Source organism: Argopecten irradians, chromosome 11, assembly GCF_041381155.1.
Source record: "Argopecten irradians isolate NY chromosome 11, Ai_NY, whole genome shotgun sequence".
In the NCBI taxonomy this organism is placed as follows: domain Eukaryota; kingdom Metazoa; phylum Mollusca; class Bivalvia; order Pectinida; family Pectinidae; genus Argopecten; species Argopecten irradians.
In genome coordinates this window covers 37,566,944-37,593,395 of record NC_091144.1, presented here as the reverse complement: position 1 = coordinate 37,593,395, position 26,452 = coordinate 37,566,944, and the positions used below count along the sequence as shown (strand labels likewise).

General features: G+C 34.8%; 1 protein-coding gene and 1 long non-coding RNA gene across 3 annotated transcripts in view; one reads left to right on the top strand and one right to left on the bottom strand.

Annotated features, from left to right (window-relative positions):
- The window catches only part of LOC138335480 (uncharacterized), a 28,996-nt gene extending 10,880 nt beyond the window's left edge, over positions 1-18,116 (top strand). Inside the window, exons 3-4 of the long non-coding RNA XR_011210289.1 lie at positions 9,958-10,021; positions 17,662-18,116. This is a non-coding gene — a long non-coding RNA (uncharacterized lncRNA). The remainder of the gene's footprint in view (positions 1-9,957; positions 10,022-17,661) is intronic.
- Positions 348-25,035, bottom strand: LOC138335476 (uncharacterized). 2 transcript variants are annotated; one of them, XM_069284581.1, is made up of 12 exons: positions 24,816-25,035; positions 15,883-16,005; positions 14,312-14,442; positions 12,132-12,241; positions 11,803-11,863; positions 11,135-11,263; positions 10,278-10,462; positions 8,836-8,972; positions 7,345-8,207; positions 6,456-6,684; positions 6,059-6,137; positions 348-5,391 (listed from the first exon to the last, which is right to left on the bottom strand). In XM_069284581.1, the coding sequence occupies exons 1-12, from the start codon at positions 24,865-24,867 to the stop codon at positions 4,947-4,949; spliced, it is 2,544 nt and encodes an 847-aa protein (XP_069140682.1). In that variant the 5' UTR covers positions 24,868-25,035; the 3' UTR covers positions 348-4,946. The 2 variants fall into 2 exon arrangements, with proteins under 2 accessions (XP_069140682.1, XP_069140684.1); XM_069284583.1 differs by lacking the exon at positions 24,816-25,035 and adding an exon at positions 20,577-20,937.
- Positions 25,036-26,452: the final 1,417 nt, after the last annotated feature.

Sequence of the window (26,452 nt, the reverse complement as noted above, 5' to 3'; positions counted from 1 at the left end):
GTCCGATACAAAAACGACTGACCAGTCGACTCTCATAATATGGGAATAAGGAATTACTTAAATTAAATTTCCCCATAGAAAAGCATTACTAAAGTCAAGGACGTATATCTCACTTATAAATCCTTGCTAAAGTGAAGGAAAAATCTTAAGTTAGGAGCCTTCCTTAAAATCTATAATGCTTTCCCATGGAGAATTTTAAGTTAAGGAATTCCTTATATTTAAGGAATAGTTGTGAAACTGGGCTCTGAACATTGCCTTGTGTGACGCATTTAGTATTTGTTATATACAAAATGTGTTGAGACCTCAATCATGCTCGTTTATCATAAATAAATGTACCAACACCAAGATTTCAACAGTATTCTTTTTATTGTCAATTATTACAGAAACAAACAGTTAAGAACTGATTTTTAATAGCTAAACAACCAACTAGAAAGTCGGAGTAACATAGAAAATTAGTTTGTCAGATGTTTTTACTTTGTACTCAGTATTACTTATATGTGGGTTAAAGGGGGGTAACTACTGCAAAGATCACAGTATGGTCAAATCGTTTGTTTGCCACTCAGAGGTGCTATGGTCTCGTCAATCGGTCATGGTGGCTTTTAAACACAGATAAAGTATGGGATATAAATAAAATAAAATTAGCTAATCAGACTAATAAATATGTATTTGAACAATCACAAAAGTCCCTTATCTGGGAACATTAATCATCAGCTTCTTAAAAACATAGTTACAGTTCTATCATTGAATTGATTAAACTTTTTTTTAAAGATAATTGATTAATAAGCAATATTTAATATATTTTGTCATTTCCGTGTTCATGTTTTTAAGTATGGTTTAATGAGTGCTGGATATAAAAATCATCAACATGAAGTAAATTATAATAAAATAAATGTAATACATTTGTGTTACATATGTGTTCCGTATGACATCCTAATTTAGTGTTGAATTGGGGCCGCGGTGGCTGAGTGGTTAAGATGTCCCGACATATTACCACAAGCCCTCCACCTCTGGGATGCGGGTTCGAATCCCATGTGGGGCAGTTGCCAGGTACTGACCGCTGGCCGGTGGTTTTTCTCCGGGTACTCCGGCTTTCCTCCACCAACAAACCTGGCACGTCCTTACATGACCCTGGCTGTTAATAGGACGTAAAAATAAACAAACCAGTGTTGAATCCAGCGAATCATCTAGCAGGTTGAGGGGGTCCAATCTTTAAAAAATATACATCTCAGGATGAGGGGGAAGGTGGGGTAGAGGGGAGGGGGAGGAGTATTAAATTCAGTGTTGGATCCAGAGCCACTATCTTGGGAGTTGTGGGCTCAAAGCTTAAAAAAATCTCTGAGGATGAGGGATGGGGTTTGGGAAGTTTCTGATGACACAAAAGAAACACTGGATCTACCACTTTCATTAAAATCAGTGAATAAAAACATTGTGTAGACATCTGACTGTGTTGGTTGAGAAATATTGAAATAGGGTAGCTTTGATTTTGTTGCTACATTATAGAACATAAAAGGCACAATCAATTGGTTACCATGCAATTTAGAGGATGTACATTAAATTTAAAACAGTACAAATAGTCAAAATCATCCATAAAGTACCAACTAATGACATAGGTTTTGTTTACTTTATGCTCTGCAAACAATGAAAAATAGAAAATTATATCATTTAAAATAATGCATTCTATGGTTTTTAAGCAGGGCATCCAGTTGTTCCCTTAAAGTATGATTTTGACTCTCAAAAATCAGTTTTGACTCTTGTGTTTGAAGCACATGTCTGTTTTGAAGCACATGTCTATTTTGAAGCACATGTCTATTTTGAAGCATGTTTATTTTGAAGCACATGTCTATTTTTTATATGGTTTGGCTCTTTACATTTCTGAAAAATGGTTTATTTGACTTCTGAGACTGCTAAAAGTCAAGGATATACTGGATGCCCTGTTTTTAAGAGGAGAAAAAAACAAAGATAAATTTTGGTCAATACACAAACACATTCACACAATGCTACAATCTTTAAGGCCAGCTTAAAAGATACATCTGTTTAACAGTGATTTCACATTTTCTACACTTTTCCTTAAAATAATGATAATAAGTGATAAAAAAGAGATTCTACTGTCTCTTTTATTCAAATCTTATGTCCAGAAAACTTGATTATATATACAGTCAAACCTGGACATAGAGACCGCCCAAGGTACAAGGGAAATTGGTCTCCATAGCCATATGGTCCTTATTCACAGGTCACATTGTGTTATAAATGGCCAATATTGGGACATTAAGACAGTGGTCTTAATAAGCAGGTGGTCTTTATACAGAGGTGATTGTTAAGGCAGGTTTCACTGTATACTGTACACAAATATTTATGGGCGTTATGGTTACAGAGAAGAAGTTGGAAATGTTAATGGTTTATGATGCAGTAAACAAAAGAAATGGTGTGGCTATGACTGAAACATTGGGTTGTTTATTTTGGCGATGGGTTTATTTTGAGACAATGAGGTAATGTTAAAAGGAATTTGTCTTTTCTGCAAGTGTTATAATGTTCTTCGTTCAGTAAGGTGATCCTTTCACTATTTATGACACAATTATTACAATTATTTTTTTTATTATTTGGACTTATTTTTGTCACATGTAAGTATATTCTTTGTCGCAAGAATAGCACTACAGTGCTAATGTTATTATGTTCTTCATGTATGCGACTCTAAATAAAACTTCTTGACTCTTGAGAAGCAATGTATGACTAGTAATATGGGTATTATCTTGTCATCCCACCAATAAGATGATGCATTAATTTAATAGTAGTCTCATACTAATGGTATGATGGCAACAACGGTGAATTATCAAACAACAAAGTCTGTAATCATAATAAACACTTCCGTTTAAAACCAATGATTAAGGCATTGTGAGCACTACATATCAAACAGATATTGTAACTACCGTATTTGCCGTAATTAGCGCCCTAGGTGCTTAATTAATAGTACCAAAGGATGAGTTTATTAATGAACCAAAATGTAAGTTACGGATGAAAAAAGTCTGCCATATTTTTCATCTTTCTGTACTCATGTGAACGCATAATCATGTGGTGATTCATATGTGAAAGACTCGCAAGTTCATATGATATGGGATACAATGCTGATGTTAGAGGTATCACATATTGTAAAACATTGTTAAATCCATGGGATGGGGGTGCTTATACAACTTCAACTCTTCTCCAGAAAAGGAGAGGGGTGATTATAGGGAGAGGGGCACTAACTATGGCGAATATAGTAATCGATAGATACATTATCAGTCAGTTCTGTAATTTGACAGTTACAAATGCTTGGATTGTAAATGCTGAAACATATACTATATATCATATTTTGAAAAACTCCAAAAATTGAAAACTAACGACATATGAAATCTAAACACCATTTTGATACTGCTGTTGAGCACAGTACAATCAGTAGACTAAACAAGTCATATATTTGTGTGTTACAAATGTAAAACACACATTATTTGTCATTGCAAGAGGAATACGCAAAAACAATAAACTCAATGAGATAAAAGATGAAAAGAATTGCACACTCCCAAGTTCATGGTTCATCGATTATTATCTATATAAATATCACAGCAATAATGTTGTCAGCCCTCCATCAAAATCATACAGGTTTTCATAATAAAACACTTTAAAACATGTAACCAGAATATAAGTCTCAACTAATGTATCTCAACCTCCACATAACTCTTTTTGTAATGTCTCTTCGAGTTTTACTATCAAAAATTAAAATGAGATACAAAATCAACCACAAAATATTGTTGAAACTTCTAATACTACTGTATTCTGAAGATGTTTCAATCTACTTAAATTAGAAATTAAATCTGTTTTTAAATGAGTGAATTACTCAATCATGAAAAAAGAAAAGCATACAAAATTACATTTTGATTAACTTGTAATTATTTGTTGAGGCACATAAGTAATAAGTGATTGTATTTGATATGATAGAATGTAAAACTTTCATGTTATAAAAAATATAATATCAGAAATCTGAAATAATTAATAGATGTTATCCTAGAAAATTAAGCCACATACATCAGTTCATAAATAATATAAAATTACCAATAATGTTGACTCTCAATAGTTCAATTTTTTAAAAATAGGGGGAGATAATCTAATATTGACTCTCATTAATAGTTAATCTCTTTAATAACAAGGGGGGGATAATCTAAAAATGACTCTCATTAATAGTTACTCTCTTTTATAACAAGGGGAGATAATCTAATATTGACTCTCATCTATAGTTGGTTTTATTAGAACAAGGGGAGATAATCTAATACTGACTCTCATTAATAGTTACTCTCTTTTATAACAAGGGGAGATAATCTAAAAATGACTCATTAATAGTTAACCTTTCAGAACAAGGGGAGATAATCTAATTCAATTTAATTCAGCTCGGAGAACCTTGTGATCAATCCATAAAAAAGCAATAGTTTTAAGATTTTGCATGGAAAAATTAGTCTCTTAAATTTAAAAATTTTGCATTGGAGCAGACTGTAGAATTTTAGAAGGGCCAATAAAAATTCTCTTTACATTACAATGTATTTAGAAATAGAAAGACAATAACAATTCCAAACATTGAGAATTAGTACTGATATCCAGCTTTCCTTACTCTATCTCTTCATTTATCATTTGTCAGGAATTTATCAGGCTTCATGGTAATACACAATATTTTGTGATTATCAAGAACAAAATTCTGTCAAAAATATAACCTGACTTTTTATTAAAAGCATAAATGTCTATAAAAGAATGGTAATTTGAAGCAATATTATGATCAAGTTACGATATAATGCAAGAAATTTAAAAAAATCTCCATACTTTTAAGGTCAGAATTTTTTTAGTTTTTCAACAAAACAATATTTATATGAACAAGAATATTATTAAACTCCTTACATGGAAGTAACATTATCATAGAACAAATTTCCTCAATGAAGCAAGCTCTGTATGGATCGATCCATACTTTTCTTCTCCATAGTCGTCATGGGAACGGGTGAAGCACACAAAAGAGTTCCACTGGAGTTTGAACCGAAGCTATTGTTCAGAGGTGTTAACTGTATGCCCCTTGCATCACTCCGTGCCGATGGCAGAGGGCTATGTGAACCTGAATGTTGTGAACCGGAATGCATGGATAATCTTGACCCTGATGACAAGGACAAAATGTCTCCGCTACCCCCAAATCGATCACGCTCGTCCACCGTCAAAAACTGTGACACATCACTCAGACCACTAAATCTACGTGATATTCCGCTGATATCACTTAAATCGCTGAATCGATGTTGTAAAGTTCTCTTTTTCTTTTCTGATGTGTCTGAGTCAAACACCATTGGACTTGATGAGAGCATAGGACTTGGCTGCCGTGGAATGTTCTCACTAAAATAAGAAACATTATCGTAATTATTGTAATGATCGATGTTTAATAAAATCTGAGTATATGTCTAACAAATATTTTGATGTTATGCTTTCTGGTTACTTTTAACTCTTTACATAAGGTTTACACGTATATGTATATCATTATTGGCTATTTGAATGAATCTGTATTTTTTTCTTTGAATTTCTTTATTAACAAATTAGCAATAAGCATAGAAATCTATATATCAGTGCCATATGCATAATTTTCACAATTTCGTAGTACATTAATTATAACATCATTAAAGAAATTGGATCTTTGAAATATAAGATACATGTATATTACATATACTCTTGAAGCCAGATTGCAAAATTTTGATTCATACTAACTAATTTTCCTCCATATCAATTTGACACACTCCTGATAATGAAGATTACTGTAAACAGACTCTTTTTCATGGCTACTATATTTCGGGAATTCCATTTGAAAACATTTTCACAGAGATTCAGTTTCATGGATTTAAAATTGAATGGGGATATCTTTAAATTTAATGGTGCAATTTAGAATTGTCTAACATATACATTCACAAAAATAAACTTTCACAAATCTACATTGATTGCATTTTTTAAAACAAATCAAACCAAAAATGAAGTTGTTTTACAGTAGTTATAAATAGGTAAATGTACATACTCAGATGGCCAGAGTTTGATGGTGGGTGGTGGTGTAGGGGTACGCCTCTGTTTGCTGCCATGCCGTCCACGGAAACCAGCTGACAAAAGTAAATTTACATATACATGTACATTGCCATACTGCTTGTTTTAAAATCCTATTATTCTATATATTACATTTAAAATTGTCAATTCAAAAACTAGGGTTATTTCACACTGTAAACCTTCATGCGCGACTACTAAATTTTCAATTTCCATTTCAAAACAAGTTTGCGAAAATTTACATTCACGGATTTAAATTTCAATGGAAATTAATATAAATGGTGTATATATTAATCACAGAACTTTCGGGAGTTATTTTGGTTCGCAAAAAAAAAATTGCACACAAAATCAAGTTTTCGATAGTACCACAATTTTACCTGGTGATGTGGGAGCCGGCATCCGCATGGGAATAGGTATCGGAGAGGGAGGTATACGTAGTGGTGCCAGATCCTCTCGTTTCTTCCTTGGCAGTGGTTGCTGTGGTAACATTGGTGACAGTCGTGGGGTCATGACAGGGGGTAGATTTGGCGATACAGGAACACCGATAGGCTGTGTTGTCATGTACGGTTGTGGTAGAGGGATATGAAGGGGCTCGGGGCGAGGACTCTGGAACAAAAGCAAAGTCATACTTTACACAGGTCAATATCACGCATATTTTAGTACATACTTAAGATGGTGTAAATGTTAAACCAATGTTTTCCATGAAGTATTTCAAACTAGAACTGTAGCCAGAATGGACGACTAATGTCCCCTGCTGCATAAATTTAGTAATAACTTCATTAATAGAGGACATTGCAGAACCCTATATAGTTTAGTAAACTCCCCTTTATGTCAGGGTTCTGTGTACCAAATTTTATCAAAATTGTTTGGTAGTTTAGGAGGAGTTCCCCGAAAAAAATTGTGTAGATAGACAGACAGACAAACGGACAGACAGACAGACAACCTGATTCCAGTATACCCCCCTTAACTTCATTGTGGGGGATATAATAAGAATTTGTTTGTTTAATATGGAATAATGTTACAAATAATGCAAATTACTGTAAAAGTGCATATTTCAACAATAATACAATATTTAAACATATTTTGCTTTAGAAACTTAGTATTAGAATATGATAGTGCTAATTAATTTCTGAAAGGCTTTAATAAAGCAATAATTGTGCAAGCTTTAATTCATCAAACTTTCCACAAACTAGGGTGTAACCAGATCAAGATCCTGTTACCATCGTGATATTGCTATCATTTATCAGACCCTGGAATATTTCTTACCTTCCTTGCAGATTTTCTGTTCTTCCTTCGTTGTTTTGGAGATAGATCTGCATCTAAATCAGTTACTGTTGAAAGCACTATTTTAGGAACAACCAATGGCCTCGGAGGAGATTCTTTAGGAGGAGAGCCCCTAGGAGGGGATCCCCTAGGTGTAGATATCCTAGGGGGTGATCCCCGTGGTGTAGTGCCCCGGGGAGGAGAACCCCAGGGACTTTTGGGGGGAGAATTGTCACTATCACTACTGTCTTTTTCACGGTGGATCAGAGCATGCTCGACAACCAATGATGACATTGGTGATCTCAATGACCTTGAACTTCTGAGGTGTGACCTTGCACTTGAAATAGGTCGTCCAACAGTATCGTCATCTTCATCTGGCTGACTCACAGTTAATATAGGTATAGGGATAGTCATTGTTCTTCTAACAACGGGCTTCTGCACGGCGCCACGATATAGAGTTGTCTCCCTTTGAAGCTGAGAATTATTTAGAATGGTTTCCTTTTGACTTGGTGGAGGATGGATAATTGTCTTTTCCTGAGTTGACCTATGAGTTAACCTCTGGGTTCGAAGTTCAATTGAATTTTTCCTGACCCTTGACCTAGCACTTGTGTCTCTAGAACTAGCACTGTCGGGGACTAGAGTTTTCATTTCTATGGAATCACTTGTGTTTGTTGTATCAGAGGTGGGGGTACCGGTGCTCTTTTTGTGTCGAGGTCGGAACAGATCTTTCAACTTCCATATTGGATTGCGTACAGATGTTTTTCGAGTAGAATTGGTGTCAAGCGTTCTTTTCCATGGTTTTGTTTTGGATTCCTTTTGCGAGTTTGGTTTTATTCCCATTGCTTTTTCCAACATAGCTTGGCATTCTAGAAAAATAATGACAGTTTTGTTGAGTGAAATTAACGAGCTTGGAACTGTTAAAGATAACATCTGATAGTTGCCCATTATACTTTATTTTAAATACATTTTATAGAATACAAGTATTAATATAAAGCACCTGAAACAGATGTTTACAGCTTTAAAACTCTGATAATTAACTGAGAGTAAAAAGTATCCTTTTGTTTAAGTTCAGAAAGAAACAAGTAAATTATTACATGCACCATACACATTAGCTGTAAATAAATAGTCTGAAATTGAAAGGGCAGACAACTCTAACATCATTATGACTGCTATATGGTTATACGGCATAGGGGTTTATTTTCGTTATATTCGCGTTTTTACAGAAATCCACAAATACTAAGACCATTGAATGTATTCCTAAATTATTGATGTACCTAAGAAAATAGTTCAATAAGTTGAAGAAATTAGTAAACTACAAAATTTTACCTCCCCGAATATGCTCCATATAGAAATCAGTGAAATATTGATACCACAACTTTAAAGCACAATACTGAAGGCAATATCTAATACCCAGGCTAGCTGTTCCTTTTTTGCATGGATTTCCTTAGTTGCAAATCAAATATAAAATATCATAATCAAGTATACGCTGCTAACCTTTGTGACCTGATTGTTGAGCGTAATCAAGTGGCGTACCACCCTCAATGTCGACAGGGTTAGGGGTGACCTTCTGACGGAGTAACAGGGAGACACAGCTCACATGCCCCATGGCTGTGGCCCAGTGCAGGGGTGTCCTGTTAATACAAGTTTGTCACTCAGTTACGGGGAAATGGTGTTATAAAAGTTATATAAATGTACTGGGTATTCAAACTTATAGTGAAAAGTTACACAAATGTACTGGGTATTCAAACAAGTGAAAACAAAGGTTATCTAAAAATGATTATGTATTCAGACTCAGTAATGACTATAGTACTTGGTTTTCAAACTAGTGAAGGCAAAAGTTATACAAATGCACTGGGTTTTCAAAGAAGAGAAAACAAAGGTTATCTACAAATGATTATGTATTCAAACTCAGTAAAGACTATAGTACTGGATATTCAAACTAGTGAAGGCAAAAGTAATACAACTGTACTGGGTATTCAAACTTATAGAGAAAAGTTATACAAATGGACTGGATATTCAAACAATTAAAGACAAAAGTACTGGGTATTCAAAAGTTATACAAATGTACTGGGTATTCCAACTAGTTAAGAAAAAAAAGGTAAAATCATTGGCATCATGATCACTTGAAGGGCTTAAATATGTGGATTTCAACTACAGGAGAATTATTTGTATAACAAGGTAAAAGTTGTCTAAAACATTGAAGCACTACCAAAAAGGCCATAATCTTTAAACAAATTCTTGTCAATAGCTATAGCTAGTCTGCTATATTGATTTAAAGATGATGACCTTTTTGAACCTTGTGACTCTGAATGAAGGTCAAGGTCATTCATTTGAACATTTCAGTAGTGCTTCATCCTAGCATGCTACAGTCCCAATACAAGGTGTCTTAGCCTCTTAGTTACTGAAGTTGTAAAAGATTTAGCCTATTTGACTCTTTAATGAAGGTCATGGTCATTCATTAGGTAACCCTAAATTTATCTTACCAGCTACAGGTCTACTATAACTTAAGTTCTTCTAATAAAACATTTTAGGCTATTCGGTCCCTGTGACCTTGAATGAAAGTCAATCATGTGAACAAATTTGGAAATCCTTTATCCAGCAACAATTATGCTACAGGTGCCATATCAGATCTATGGGCAAAAAGAAGGATGAATGTTGCACTTTGGCACAAGCTTTTAAGGTAAGTGAGCACAAAATGTTAAAACCAAGTCACTAGGTACATCGTACTTATACTCCATATTCATTATGGAGCAACAAGAATGTCACACCATAATGTAACTTGACAGCTATATTAACCTAGAAGAGGCAAAACAGGGATTGTGAAGGGAGCCACACACAATTAGTGGTCGATACAAATAACAAGGGAGATAATCAATTTGTGGTAGATACAAGGGAGATAATCACACTGTGGTTCATACATTAAGGGAGATAATCACCTGTCATCAGGATCCTCACATTCCAGCTCACACCCTGTTAACTTAGCCAGCTCGTCCAGGATATTCACATTCCCAGCAGCAGCAGCATAATGTACAGCTGTCTTTCCAGAGGAATCGGGGATGTTGACAAAACGCTGATTTTTGGCACAGTGTATTAGTACACGACAGCTTTCAATGCTTCCTTTCTGCATAAAAAGTAGTATACAAATGTATCTTATTTCAATGCATGAACAAAATATACATGTGTACATTCAACTTGACCACAACACATTTCTTCTAAGAAACATGTCCTTGTAAGCAATTTTTTCCTTATATAAGATAAAATCACTTAATGCAGTGTTCTTAATTCAGTTGCTTTAAACTACTAGAAATAAAAGATTGAATTTTAAGGGGGAGTCGGGATCTTTCAGGGCCCAGTTGATCAAAAAGGTGATCAAAATTTAACAACAATTTTCATATAAAGGTAAAATAATCTTTTGTAAAACTAACTTTTTTAGGATTCGTATATAAGAACTCATTTCTTTACCTACTTTCTGACTTTAGCGAAGATAGAATCACATGTTTTGCAACAATTGATCAGAAATGAAAATTTTACCATTAAATTGATTGAGCTGTAAAATCACATTTGAAGCAACTGGAGCCAGAACTGCAATTGCAATCATCCCCCTCCTGTTTTTTTAAAGAAAAAGAATAACTTATTGTTCTAAACATTAAAGTTTCATTGTGGATACAAAAGTGACCATTATTGGCAGTAGTTCCCTTTGACCACTGTAGGTCAACTGTTGTCATCAATATTTATTATGACCTGTGGTCACCAGTATTTTTTCTGACCTGTGGTCACCAATATTTATTCTGACCTGTGCTGCCCAGTGTAGGGCTGTTTTATTGTCCACGTCCTGGCAAGTCATGTCCCCGCCATGCATGATCAACATCTGTACATGTTCTGGTCGGTCATGGAACGCTGCCCAATGTAACGGTGTCATTTTCTTTAAATCAAGGGGGAAAAAAGTTAGTTATGATATCATACATTTTTGTAGACATAAATTCTCATGAAATTAAATTAACACAAATTAAAATGTCATGAAATCAAAATTAACACAAATTAAAATACTATGAATTTAAAAATACATTTTCATACATTTTTGTAGACATAAATTCTCATGAAATTAAAATTAACACAAATTAAAATGTCATGAAATTAAAATTAACACAAATTAAAATACTATGAATTTAAAAATATCACAAATTTAAGATATCTTTTTTATAGCATAACAACAATGACAAGCAACATTTTGAAAAATTTCAATGTCAAAATGTGTCGCACTACAGTGGAGGCTGCCATTTTGTCATGACGCCCTCAAATCATGACATATTTTCTGATGTCAAGACATGACGTCACAATGGATTTCCTGCCCGAAGCATTACGTCCAGAGTAAATATTACATGGACAAGGTCATTAGTTGTTCGCAAGTTATGTAATACATTTGTTTAAAGCAAGCATATGACAGAATGTTTTTATTGATACCTCGTTGTCCGGCTGATTGACCTCTGATCCAGTAAGAGTCTGTAACAAGGCACCAATAATCCTGTAACAAACACAGAAGCTTTACTATAGAATTCACATTGATGTACAGACAGTACTGAAAATGTAGAAATTATACAAGGGGGAAATTTTCGCTAATTACTCAAAGGTATTTTGTGAACGTATGAGCTGTGTAGCTAAAAGTCTGACAGTGCATCTATTGAAAAGATGAAAGGTGAACTTGCTGCAATTAGTTGCAAGAAGCCTTTAATTGTATTTCGAAGAGAGAACCATTAATTTTTCATAGACACGACAGTTTTAAACATCTTTACCTGAGGTCCTTGTCGTAAGTACAGGCGTGAAGTGGGGTCCGGCCAGATTTATCTGAGATGTTCTGCTTGGCACCCTTCCTAAGGAGGTACATAACACCATCATACCAACCCTACAATACAAACAAAAGGTCCATGTGGCCTGTATATATACCAACCCTACAACACAAACAAAAGGTCCATGTGGCCTGTATATATACCAACCCTACAACACAAACAAAAGGTCTATGTGGCCTGTATATGTACCAACCCTATAATGAAAACAAAAGGTCCATGTGGCCTGTATATATACCAACCCTATAATAAAAACAAAAGGTCCATGTGGCCTGTATATATACCAACTCTACAACACAAACAAAAGGTCCATATGACCTGTATATATACCAACCCTAAAATAAAAACAAAAGGTCCATGTGGCCTGTATATATACCAACCCTATAATAAAAACAAAAGGTCCATGTAGCCTGTATATATACCAACCATACAACACAAACAAAAGGCCCATATGACCTGTATATATACCAGCCCTATAATAAAAACAAAAGGTCCATGTAGCCTGTATATATACCAACCATACAACACAAACAAAAGGTCCATGTGGCCTGTATATATACCAACCCTACAACACAAACAAAAGGTCCATGTGGCCTGTATATAAACCAACCCTACAATACAAACAAAAGGTCCATGTGGTCTGTATATATACCAAACCTAGAATACAAACAAAAGGTCCATGTGGCCTGTATATATACCAACCCTATAATAAAAACAAAAGGTCCATGTGGCCTGTATATATACCAACCCTGAAATACAAACAAAAGGTCTATGTGGCCTGTATATATACCAACCCTATAATACAAACAAAAGATCCATATGGCCTGTATATATACCAACTCTACAACACAAACAAAAGGTCCATGTGGCCTGTTTATATACCAACCCTATAATACAAACAAAAGGTCTATGTGGCCTGTATATATACCAACCCTACAACACAAATAAAAGGTCCATATAACCTGTATATATACCAACCCTATAAAACAAACAAAAGGTCCATATGACCTGTATATATGCCAACTCTACAACTCAAACAAAAGGTCCATATGGCCTGTACATATACCAACCCTACAATACAAACAAAAGGTCCATACGACCTGTATATATACCAACCCTACAACACATATACCAACCCTACAACACAAACAAAAGGTCCATACGGTCTGTATATATACTGACCTTACAACTCAAACAAAAGGTCAATATGGCCTGTATATAAACCAACCCTACAATACAAACAAAAGGTCAAGATGGCCTGCTACAACACAAACAAAAGCCCCATATAGCCTGTAAATATACCAATCCTACAGCACAACAAAAGGTCCATATGGCCTGTACATATACCAACTCTACAACTCAAACAAAAAGTCCATATCACCTGTATATATACCGACCCTACAATACAAACAAATGGTCCATATGATCTATATATATACCAACTCTACAACACAAACAAAAGGTCCATATGACCTGTATATATACCAACCCTACAATACAAACAAAAGGTCCATATGACCTGTATATATACCAACCCTACAGCACAAACAAAAGGTCCATATGACCTGTATATATACCGACCCTACAACTCAAACAAAAGGTCCATATGACCTGTATATATACCAACCCTACAACACGAACAAAAGGTCCATCTGTACATATACCAACTCTACAACTCAAACAAAAAGTCCATATCACCTGTATATATACCAACCCTACAATACAAACAAAAGGTCCATATGACCTGTATATATACCAACCCTACAATACAAACAAAAGGTCCATATGACCTGTATATATACCAACCCTACAACACAAACAAAAGGTCCATATGACCTGTCTTTACCAACTCTACAACACAAACAAAAGGTCCATATGACCTGTCTTTACCAACTCTACAACTCAAACAAAAGGTCCATATGACCTGTCTTTACCAACTCTACAACTCAAACAAAAGGTCTATATGACCTGTCTTTACCAACCCTACAACACAAAAGGTTCATATAAATACTAGCATGCCATTCATGGCGATTACTGTTTTAATTCTTAGTTTTTTGTTTGATCCATTGATGACAGCTTAACACAGATAAAAAGTTAATCACATGACAGCAGTGGTGCAGACCACAAACCTGATAGGCAGCTGTGGAAAGACATGTACGACCTTGACCATCGCGGGAGTTCACATCCGCACCCATCTTTATAAGGCGCTTAACTGCTCCAAGCTGTTCAGCACGCACAGCATGTGACAATGGAGTATAGCCTGTACCAAAACATATGTAGAACTATAAAAAATATCATTCTTTGAATATAGGAAACATATTTATTTTAATGTAGTGTAAATTATTATCTATTGGCATCATATATTATTAATAAGCCAATTCTGTGATTCGTTATAGGAAATACCTTTAGTTTTTACAAAATTTAGCTTTGTACATGAATCAGTGTTTCAAAAAGAAAAACAAAATGAATAGTAGCATAAGTACATTATTATGCCTCCAGATCAGGAAATATCTAGAACTGTTACCAGAGTGGCCCGCTCATACCTCCTGCTGCACAAATTTAGTGATAGGGGGTATGACTGAACCCTATATAGTTTACTAAACTTTCCCTTATGTCAGGGTTCTGTGCAAATTTTATCAAAATTTATCAATTAGTTTGATACAATTATTTAATTTGCTATAAAAGACACCTGTCTATAAAGGAAAGACTGATCACACATTTGGTGCAACTTACTTTATTGTTGACCTCTATATAAAGAACACCTTTCTATAAAGGACAGAGTCATCAACACAATTCAGTGCATTTTAATTTATAATTGATATCTGTATAAAGGACACCTGTCTATATAGAACATTTTTGTCATGTCCCTTTGGTGTCCTTGATAGCCTGGTTTTAGACCCAATAGCGCCCTTAAAACATCCTTAAATGACCCTGGCTGTAAAAAGGACGTTAAAACTTAAACTAATAAAACCAATGAATCCTATAAGCGCCGCCCTGAACCAAATAAGAGGAACTAAATAGAATCAAATTTTGTGCACTTATTGGGTTGAATATGATATTCATGTATATACTGTATATATACATTGTACATCCTAAAATGCATTTCTAGTTTGACTTACAGTTACCTACACAATGTATTTGAGCTGTTTAAAGATGCTCCACCGGCAACAAATGGTATTTTTTTCACTATCAAAAACAGGAGCAGAGAATTTAATATTTTTCTTCAGTTATGAAAGTTACTTACTTTACACCATTATCACCATTGAAAAGTATAAGCTTCTAATTTTACTTCAAGTTAAGATTACGAAAAATAATTAATTGCATCCCGAAGAAAAAGAAAAAATCCGTGGCACTATATCCTATATGGAATGAAGTACTGATTGCGTATGCACCAAAGGCAAAATGAATAATTTTATATTATTTGTTGTGTTAATAAGACATTTATATACACGATTAAACACCAATTATTGTTCAAGTGATGGATATCATTTATGCTCTGTCGGCGGTGGAGCATCTTTAAACTTGTGATCGTAATTTTAAATACCACATGTCATGAGATATGAAGGCTTTACTGGTGTATTTTAACTATATTAAAGGGTTTACTAGGGTGAGGTCAACACAGGCCGTGCGAAAATAAGGGAGAGGGGCGTTTATTGGGACGAATACAGATGTATGTAATGAGATGGAGTGACAAACTCACCATCAATGTCCTCCTGCTCTATAACACTAGGGTCCTTCTGTATGGCCTGAATCAACAGGGTTGTGTCACCATTAGCTGCTGCCTGGTGAGCAAGGTACAATTCTTCCGAGTCTGAGTCTGCCTCTGTTTTAAAAAGGTGCTTGTTAATACATTGATACATCAGGTTTGGTACAATCTTTCCAGCCTCTATTATAAGTTTGTTAATATATTGATATATGTGGTTTGGTTAAGGCATGCCAGATTAGGGGGGTGAAGAAAAACTGCAGTTCACTGGTGAAAAACACCACCCAACCATAAATATGATATGGCAGCTGTATGATATTGGGTTCTCATGCAGATTTAAATTTGGTTAATGTAGGCTAGTGTTGGGAAGCCTTACAAACCACTGTATACTTTGGACCTCAATATATGTGTTAAGATCACCCTCAATACTCTTGTCGTTTTATGGGGTTACTATCACTGTCGTTATATTCACATCCTTGATACTCCAGGGGGTTACTATCACTGTCGTTATATTCACATCCTTACTATCACTGTCGTTATATTCACATCCTTGATACTCAGGGGGTTACTATCACTGTCGTTATATTCACATCCTTGATACTCAGGGGGTTACTATCACTATCATTATATCCAACCCATCCTTGATACTCAGGGGGTTACTATCACTATCATTATATCCAACCCATCCTTGATACTCCAGGGGTTTACTATCACTATCATTATATCCAACCCATCCTTGATACTCAGGATGTTACTATCACTATCATTATATCCAAACCCATCCTTGATACTTGGGATGTTACTATCACTATCATTATATCCTAACCCATCCTTGATACTCAGGATGTTACTATCACTATCATTATATCCTAACCCATCCTTGATACTCGGGATGTTACTATCACTATCATTATATCCAAACCAACCCACCTATCATTATATCCAAACCCATTCTTGATACTCGGGATGTTACTATCACTATCATTATATCCAACCCCATCCTTGATACTTCAGGGGTAGTTCGCTAAACCTGCCTATATTATTAGGGGTGCTCGGGTGGTGTAGTGGTTAAGCCAATCGCCTTTCACTTAGCCGGCCGGGGTTTGATCCCCGGCACGGACGTGAAAAGGTTAGGGGTCACCTGCCCGATCACGTGGGTTTTCTCCAGGCACTCCGGTTTCCTCCCACATGAAGACCCCTCGCACGCTTTCATCCAGGCCATCGAGAGAGGTTTATATAAGTTGTATAACTTGTTTCTCAATTGATGTAAAAAAAATAAAGTTTATACTGATATTATTAGGCTGTTTTAATTAATTTTTGTTTTGCTTAATATATAGGCAAAAAAAAAAATTAAAAAAATAAAAAGCCTAATAGGCAGGTTTAGCGGACTACTTCAGGGGTTACTATCACTATCATTCTACCCAACACCATCCTTTATACCCAAGGGGTTACTATCACTGTCGTTATATCCAACTCCATCCTTGACAATCCAGGGGTTACTATCATAGTCATTATACCTACCCCTGGAATGTGTCATAGCAAATCTTGTAGAGTATAACGTTGTTGATAAATGGTTTTCCTAGTCTTTAGGTATACAGATGCTAGGGCTTACCAGATAATCATCTCACACACGCATTATGAGCTGATTGTCTGCAAAGCTCTGGCATCTATATAGAAGTAAAATACATTGTTTAATGCTGAAATACATGTATCATATGTACATGTATTCTACAATCATATTGTATAAATCTTGTTTGTATTGTTTTTGTTGTACAGCCTATCAACAGTCGGGGTCATTAATTAGGACATGACAGGTTTTGATGTATGCGTAGTACTTGGAGAAAAACCACCATCTTATGGCAATTGTACCTTGACACATGTGAGATTTGAACTTGAATCCCTGAAGTGGAATGGATGGCTAATAGAGGTAATATGTCAGAACACTTTAACCACACAGTCCCAGATATATGTTTATACAAGGTAAATGGAATACATATAAATGTTGTTTAAATAGGAAACATCTATGGGCTCTAATATGTAAATCATATATATACTTCAGTAGGTAAATAGGCATTGTGGGTTATAGACTACGAGAAATTTCCATTATACCTGTATATATACCTACAAGTGTTGTGTATATACCTATACTAATATAGATCTTCACGACTGTTCTGTTAAAATCAATACAGACTCAAGTTTAATATTCTATTCTTGTGAATTACTAACGCAAAATAAACATTGTTGTTCAGGAAGGTGGTTAATGTTTAGTCGATAGTAAAACTAAATCAAGTGGTTTAGGGATTCAGACATTGAATTTTTATTTTAATGAAATAAATCTTCCAGAAAATTCTTGATTAAACATTGACTGAACCCCTACAAATCAAGCTACGTCTGTAATGAACAGATTTATTTACCCAGTTGTACAGATGAATATATAATGGTTTGGAGTTTTCCATGTCTTTGTGAAACATATTGGTTCATTCCCTCATTTTTTTTTATTATTATTATTTTTCCTTGGTTGTATAAAGTTATTAAAGTAAATTTAATTGAAAGGACATGTAAATATTCATCTCTAGTAAAAATTGAGCAAAAATATGTGGAAACCCATTTTTAAGAATTAAATATCAGAAAATCCATACCTGATTATAAAAACCACAAAAGGTGGTGGGATGAATGGCTACCAAGTCTGTTCAAATGAATGACCTTGACCCATTCAAGGTAACAGGGGTGAAATAGGTTGGAAATTTCAAATGGCTTCCAAGAGGCCTAGAGACTTTATATTACCTGGGTTATACATAGAAATTCTTATTGACTCTCTTATGTCTTAAGTATCATTACAAGATAGCTGGTGAAGGATACAAGCCCACTGGGCCTTTGCAATGGACTTGTAATCATAATGCCAGAAAACTTGTTTACCTTGCTCAATCAATAAGCATTCATATTCCTTCACCTTTTTCAGAGACTTTCAGATATACAATGTTATAATTATGCTGAATATTTGTCCCTCACTGCTACTTTTAAGTAATATTGACGTCATAATGTAATTGAGTAATGATATGTATATGTAAACCTAATGCCTTTTTTACACTCTATTCTCCTGCTTTTAAATACAAACCCACTCCCAGCATTATTAATGAAAAACATGAAAAGAGTCCTTTAAGGAACAATTTACAATCAATATTAGCGTCAATGACATTTTTTATTCTTTTTTTTGCACATCCTTGTTGCTTATTGGGTTGAAAACCATTAACTACATAAAATTTATTGAAAAAGCTGTGATTATCTTATTGGAAATCTCACTTAACATAAGCTATGTAATGTATTATAATGTATCAGTTTCACAAGGAACTGAAGTCATGTACATGTGTTTAATTTGTGTCAAAATAGCTGAACCCTAAAATTACATTTAATTGTACCAGAATTAATGTTCAGACTTTGAAATACATTTCAAGAATATGTCATATTTTGCACAAATGTCCATTTATATCCACAGGGATCTGAGAATTAAATAGTTTAAATCATTATGGACCCCGCGGCCACCAGAGGTATAAATCACTTTTAAACATTTTATGACTACATACATGTAGTACTATAATAGTACTGTGTAGAACACAAATGTATGTCTAAAAATGGTTTATACACACTCTGAATCCTGTGATGCAGTGTAATGGGTAGAACAATGAATAAATACACCCCTGAAAAATAGAAATGAACTGTTCTAGCCTTTGAATCAGAAAAGTCTATAAGTGTCTTCAGGGGCAAATGTGATAATAAAATTCTTATTCAAGTTGGAAGACAAATTCTTCAAAACATTTGTCCAACTTTAACTTATTTTGAGGGTTTGAAATAATAGAAAAAATATTTAAGACAAAAGCATCAGTTTCCAGACATCAACTTGTAAAGGAATTTCATTTAGAAGCAGGACAAACAGACTTTCACTGACCTATCAACTGATTTACAGAAATAACAAATTAATTTATAAAGAATACCACTTTGTTACTCAACACCATCCTAAATATTCCAGGGGTTACTATCACTGACGTTATATTCACTCCTGAAATATGTCAAAGAAAAACTGAAGGCAACAGAAGACACATTTAATTTGATCCTTTTATGTACATCGAAGGAATCGAATAAATGTTCATTGTGGTTGACTGTGTTGCTTTAAAGATAGGCATCCTCTCTCTCTGATCATCAAAGGATATCTCTGCAGCCTTGTGATTGGTCAGAATTGTCTCCCTGAACTGCCTTCAGTTTTTCTATGAGATAATTCTGGGGCGAATGTAACGTCAGTTATAGTAACCCCTGGAGTATTGAGGCTGTTCCAGGGGTGGATATAGCATCAGTTATAGTAACCCCTGGAGTATCGAGGATGCCCGTCTGTAAGACTCGGTGATGATCAGATTTAATTTATGACCATTATCATCCTCAGCCCTCATGATCACCTGTCGTTAGCGACTATCACAGCGGTACCGTTATATTTACGGTACATGCGACAGTTTAGAAATCCCAATACACCACTGCTGCTAGGCGTTAAGTGCATTGTACAGATAACTTGATTATTTACCTGTTTACCTTAGCGTTTAACCCCACTGTCGATCACGAACAGCTGTCCATAAAACCCTAGAACATGGTAACCCATCCACTGATCAGAGAAATAACGGGTGTTTATAAACACCATCTTTACCTACCCATAACATGGTGTACGCGACGTTATAGCCATAAATCCGTCATTGTTGGTATACACATACAGGTAAGCATCCGTCTGATGTGAACCTGTTTACTTCTTGAAATGTTGATGTCAACTATGTAACTGTCTCTACTCGTCGCTGCCATGGCATTGTACACAAAGTTTCCGCAGCAGACGACACGATACAGAACTAGTCCTGATGGCGATTTCTGAACTATGTCATTAACGTTTTACAAGACAAGGCACAAACGAGCGTGTCGGCTTTATGTACTGTGTATATACGGGTAGATGTATGTAATGCCGTTAATTGTCAATCGTTCTGGGTCACAGATACTATAGCTGTTCCGTTCCAATGGTTAGTCAGTCGCTATATGTACATTAAATAAGACATTCGTATATATATCTATATACACAGAGCACGTGGCTATTACAATCAGCTGGCGAATGGCACAATGAACCATACAGACAGAAGCATGATGATGACCACAGTATATTGTTCACTGCGAGCTTTGATCTGTGTCTGTTTTAATCAAGGAATTCGTGGACATTAATTAGAATCTATGCATCGTCCAATTTCATTACATAGATGTAATATGTACTAATTAATAAATATCTCTATTTCCGCATTAGGCAAGATTAAAAACGAAAGACTGCGTACACGTATACGCTCTAGATCTACTTTAACAACTGCAAGAAAAATGTGATTTGTTTATTACATAGTAGATTTTTTTCTTTTGAAAAAGTAGTATTTTTCTGCTAGAGAGGTTTTTTTTCCTTGAGAAAGGTAATACGTGGTATTTGCAGTTAAAAATAAAATGCACTTCTTTGAATTACCTTATTAGCGTTTTTTTCTCGCGCAAAAAGCGCACAAATCAGGCACATTAGAAGACAACACCACCCAGCTGATGTCAAACTAACAAAATAGAGATTAACACCAGCCTGGTCAATCATTATTTGAAGAAGAATGATAAACTTTTGAAACGTGTTTTCATGTCATCCGTATGTTTATTTTAACTTGAACATCGTTTACTAGAACATCGTTTACTTGAACATCGTTTACTAGAACATCGTTTACTAGAACATCGTTTACTAGAACATCGAACATCGTTTACTAGAACATCGTTTACTTGAACATCGTTTACTAGAACATCGAACATCGTTTACTAGAACATCGAACATCGTTTACTAGAACATCGTTTACTAGAACATCGTTTACTTGAACATCGTTTACTTGAACATCGTTTACTAGAACATCGTTTACTAGAACATCGAACATCGTTTACTAGAACATCGTTTACTTGAACATCGTTTACTAGAACATCGTTTACTTGAACATCGTTTACTTGAACATCGTTTACTTGAACATCGTTTACTTGAACATCGTTTACTAGAACATCGTTTACTAGAACATCGTTTACTAGAACATCGTTTACTTGAACATCGTTTACTTGAACATCGTTTACTTGAACATCGTTTACTAGAACATCGAACATCGTTTACTAGAACATCGTTTACTTGAACATCGTTTACTAGAACATCGTTTACTTGAACTCGTTTCACTAGAACACCTAGTTCCATGATCATATGATCATCAAACAGACTTACCTACAAGTCTGATTTAGCCAATCACAAATGATGTTACAATAAGTTCTGTCAATGTGAATTTACGTACTTAGTTTAACTTAAGTCTAATGTTTATGACCATGGAAACGTGTTTTATTCAAAGTATATTTTCGGTCCTACACTGTAATAAATATTTCCTGTCCAATTGCGAATACTCGGATAACTCGAAGCGCCATTGTTCAGATTCATTCGAGTTAACGAAATTTGTCTCTGTTTACTAATAAAACATGATTGAATCAATCAAAGCGTTATTAATTCATTTCTAGTTGCCAGTTCTGCTCTATTTTAGGGGTAGCCAGAACTGGCAAGGTTTTGGCCTGGTGATAAAATAGACAATCCTGTCGTGTCGACCTCAGACGCTGATATACCGTACTTGATACTGAACCATTGTGATCTTCGAGCACAATAATAAACCTGTAACTAGTAAATAAAGACACTCCATTCACAGAATGCTACCTGCTCTTCGAAACCCAGTCAGCTTCACCATAAAAAATCGTTCTTTCTTTCAGGACACATCTAAATCTTTTGAATTTAAAAACTGTTTCATATAAATATAAAATTAGTTGAAATTAACTAAAGCAAGGAAGAGTTGACAAAGTATTTCTTGGTGACGAACTTTTGAGAACTTTTTTGTGTGTTTTAATGCAGCTTTTTAAATTGTTAAATTGACACGGCATTGAATCTGTTTCGTGCCACGTGTAATGGCAATCGGTCAATGGTAACATAACGGTATTATTTGGACTAGACGACCGTGACTTTAAAACTGGTATTTAAATGTGTTTAATCAGTCTTGAATGGGTATTCAAATTGATTTTGTTTTATTTGGTGACGTCATAAGCGGGTCGACTCATCCCGACCTTTTGAACGAGATATTGTTCAGAGCTCATGATCAGGACAACTTCATAATTTAGGTTAAATTCAATTCGCGCCAAATAGACATTGTTTGTTCCTACATCCAGGACAAATTCTCGCCAAATAAATAGTGTTATACACATTGTAATTGTTTAAGAAAAAATCTGACCCAACGTCGAATTACGTACACTTCAGAGTATTATTCAATGTTCATTATAGTCCCTGGTGAATGGAGTATGTCCAAAAACAAATGTAGACAACGACTAAATCGAATTCCATTATGGTTTTGATTATTGGAGACATTTTGAACTTCAAAGCATATGCTAAAATGACAAAGCTCCCCTTGGCGTGTGACTCTGGCCACACAGACGAAAATAAAAGATAACTTATATCCGAAATTTATATATTAAATTAAGAAAATTAATTAAAAAAAAAAAGAAAAATAATCAACCTTTCTCAGAGAATAATTGAAAACTTGTCGAAAGATCTTAATTGTCTTATGTTTCGTCATTTATGATACCGACTCATAAACACTCCACCACTAAGAAGGAACTTTGTTGATGAAGTATCCACAGGGACCTGACACGAATTTATAACCAATAATATATTATATATCTATATTGCATAATATAACATTTAAATACTATTGGTTAGACATTCGTGTCAGGTCCCTGTGGAATTATCGGTGTATATTTCGAGGCGAAAGTTCACATGGCACTGGTAGCGATAAGTATCAAGTGCCAATCTGGGTGAAAATGAGCTACCTTAAGTCCGTTATTGTCACTTGTTGATAGTAATAATTGTTGGAGATATTAAATGCTCAAGGACAAACCACTTCTTTGCTCGCTGTTTATATTCATTCATACGTTATACCTTAACACTTCTGCCACAGCGAAGCTTCACCATTATAAAAAGCTAAAGCTCTTCCAGGGTGTACATTGTCAAATCAATATTTTTATTAGTCAGTAAGATATTCATTGAATAAGTTCCTATCAACCAAGTAAATAAAGCCATTGTTCCTGTAAACTATAGGTAACCTTTTAAAGGTAAACTTCACAGGTAAGCTTTATAGGCAAACTTCACAGGTAAACTTCAGTAAAACGTATAAATTATTTTCAATGTTAACATTTTAGATATCTCAACTGTAGTAAAATCAAAAGTACACTAACCCAAAGGTTAAATTCGCAAGTAGTTCACAGATACAAAAAGACTTGAGCTATCTTCCCATGTAAACGTTATAGGTACCCGTTAACTCAATTAGTTAACTTCACAAGCATATATACTGTCTTCTCGGGTACGTTTCGGTTTACAAAGAAATAAATTTAGAGGAGAAATGATGCAGGTTTTGAGAGAGTGGGAAGGGGGGGGGGCGAGAGGAAGGGAAAGGGAGAAAGAGAAAGAGGTGTGTGTGTGGGGGGGGGGGGGGGGGGGCGGGGGGCGAGAGGAAGGGAAAGGGAGAAAGAGAAAGAGGTGTGTGTGTTTGTGATAATGAGAAGAGATATATAGAGGTATCTTGCTGTTTGGAAATTATTCCTGAATAATTAAGAACTATACACTGTCTATTGGGCCTATAGGTGTACGTAGATGTTTCTAAAAGTATACGGGTTTCTAAGCTGAAGCTATTATGCTCCGTTGTAACCCCATTGTTCTTTTAAAATATATTATGTGTTTAGAATTAATTACATTTACAATTGTTTAATTAAATGGCACACATATATTTTAAAGTATTATACACATTGTTTGAACTCTATCTATAAATACATACCATATCTCGGTCTAACTACTGTTAGATAAACTCTCTCTCGATCCTCCGACATGTAAAGTACCTCCAATTAAAACCGCTAATACAAATATCCACCGACCATTTTCTAAAACTGATATATATCCAGTTCTCGATAATTAGATTAAAGCCCTTGATGTATATACGTAAAAGCCTATATATCTATATATCATGCAGTTTAACAATGATTAAACACCTTGTTCACGACAAGCATGTTAATCACACACCGACACACACATTGTTGTCGGAGATCACAAGACGTCCTGTAAAACAGGTACATTAATTCATAACATTGTTTAATTTTGCAATTGATTGGAAGGCCTCCCAATACAGTATATCGATATATGATGTCATAAACGTCTAATACTGTGCTAATGCAATGACGAACGTCAGTATCAGAGCTATGTACAAAAACAGCTTGCTACTCGACTATATCACAAATGCTCAGTTTCAGGAACATTCCTTAAACATTCATTAACTTAAAATTCTCCATAGGGAAGCATTATACAGATCTAAACAAGATTTTCATTAGCTTATGCAATGCTTTCCTATAGGGAATTTTAAGTTAAGAGATTCCTCAAAGTTAAAGGAATGCTCTTGAAACTGGGCCCAATTCACGGTTTAATAGATTAATTTTATATTTTGATCACAAAATAAGCCTTGGGCTTTACATAAAAGTAAAACATCACTCGATTTATTGTGTAACTCCTCTGATGTAAGCAATCAAATTTCTATGCCCAATCTCGCGTAATTAAAAAATTCTTGGAACTCATGTCATTGGGTTTTTTTGTTTGGTTTTTTTTTTGTTTTTTTTTGTTGTTATTTCAGCAAATCAGAAACAACGTTACAATTGACAACTTAAAATTGTGCGGCATTACACGATAACATAAATTTTCAAGACAATGAAAATGCTCGTCACTAGAATGCTTGTAAATGATTTAAACATGTTCTCAAATCTCGAAAAACACATAAATTAGTTATCTCCGCCTTTATTAAAAACAACTAACGAGGCACAAAATTCTATTAAACGACGTTTTCAATACACTACGTCATTATATGCACTTTGATTAAGAAATAAATATCCTTAACAAATGTATTCTAAGGCTTTAAGTACAAACATTTTATTACGAAAAGCTAAAGTTTAAAGAATTCTTTTTTGTAATATTGAGTTTCAAACGCAAAAATTTAAAATTTGCATCAACTTAGAATCCAATTCTTGTGCTGAGACAGGAGAGCAATTTAGTCCATTTGAACATTTTATTCATATTTGATCGCCAACACGATTGCGATCTTGAAAATACTTTGAACTTTAAAAAATTATGAACCCGTGATGGTTATGCAATACGTTATGACAGTTCAAGTGTGCAAGGAAGTGAAGCCATTTTTCTTTTGCTGTGCTTTGTTACCTTGCACTGACCAACCCCCTATATAAAGCATGGGAATCGACACACGTGCGTCATTCAGAGCATGGCTAGCCTCAGATACATCATGCATTTTGATATACATGTACATGGGTCATCGTTCTTGAAATTCTACCCGAACAATGCTATAAACAGCAATTGTCACATCCTTGATAGCATCACTTTTAAAAATACACTGTCTGAATTACTGACAAGCTCGTG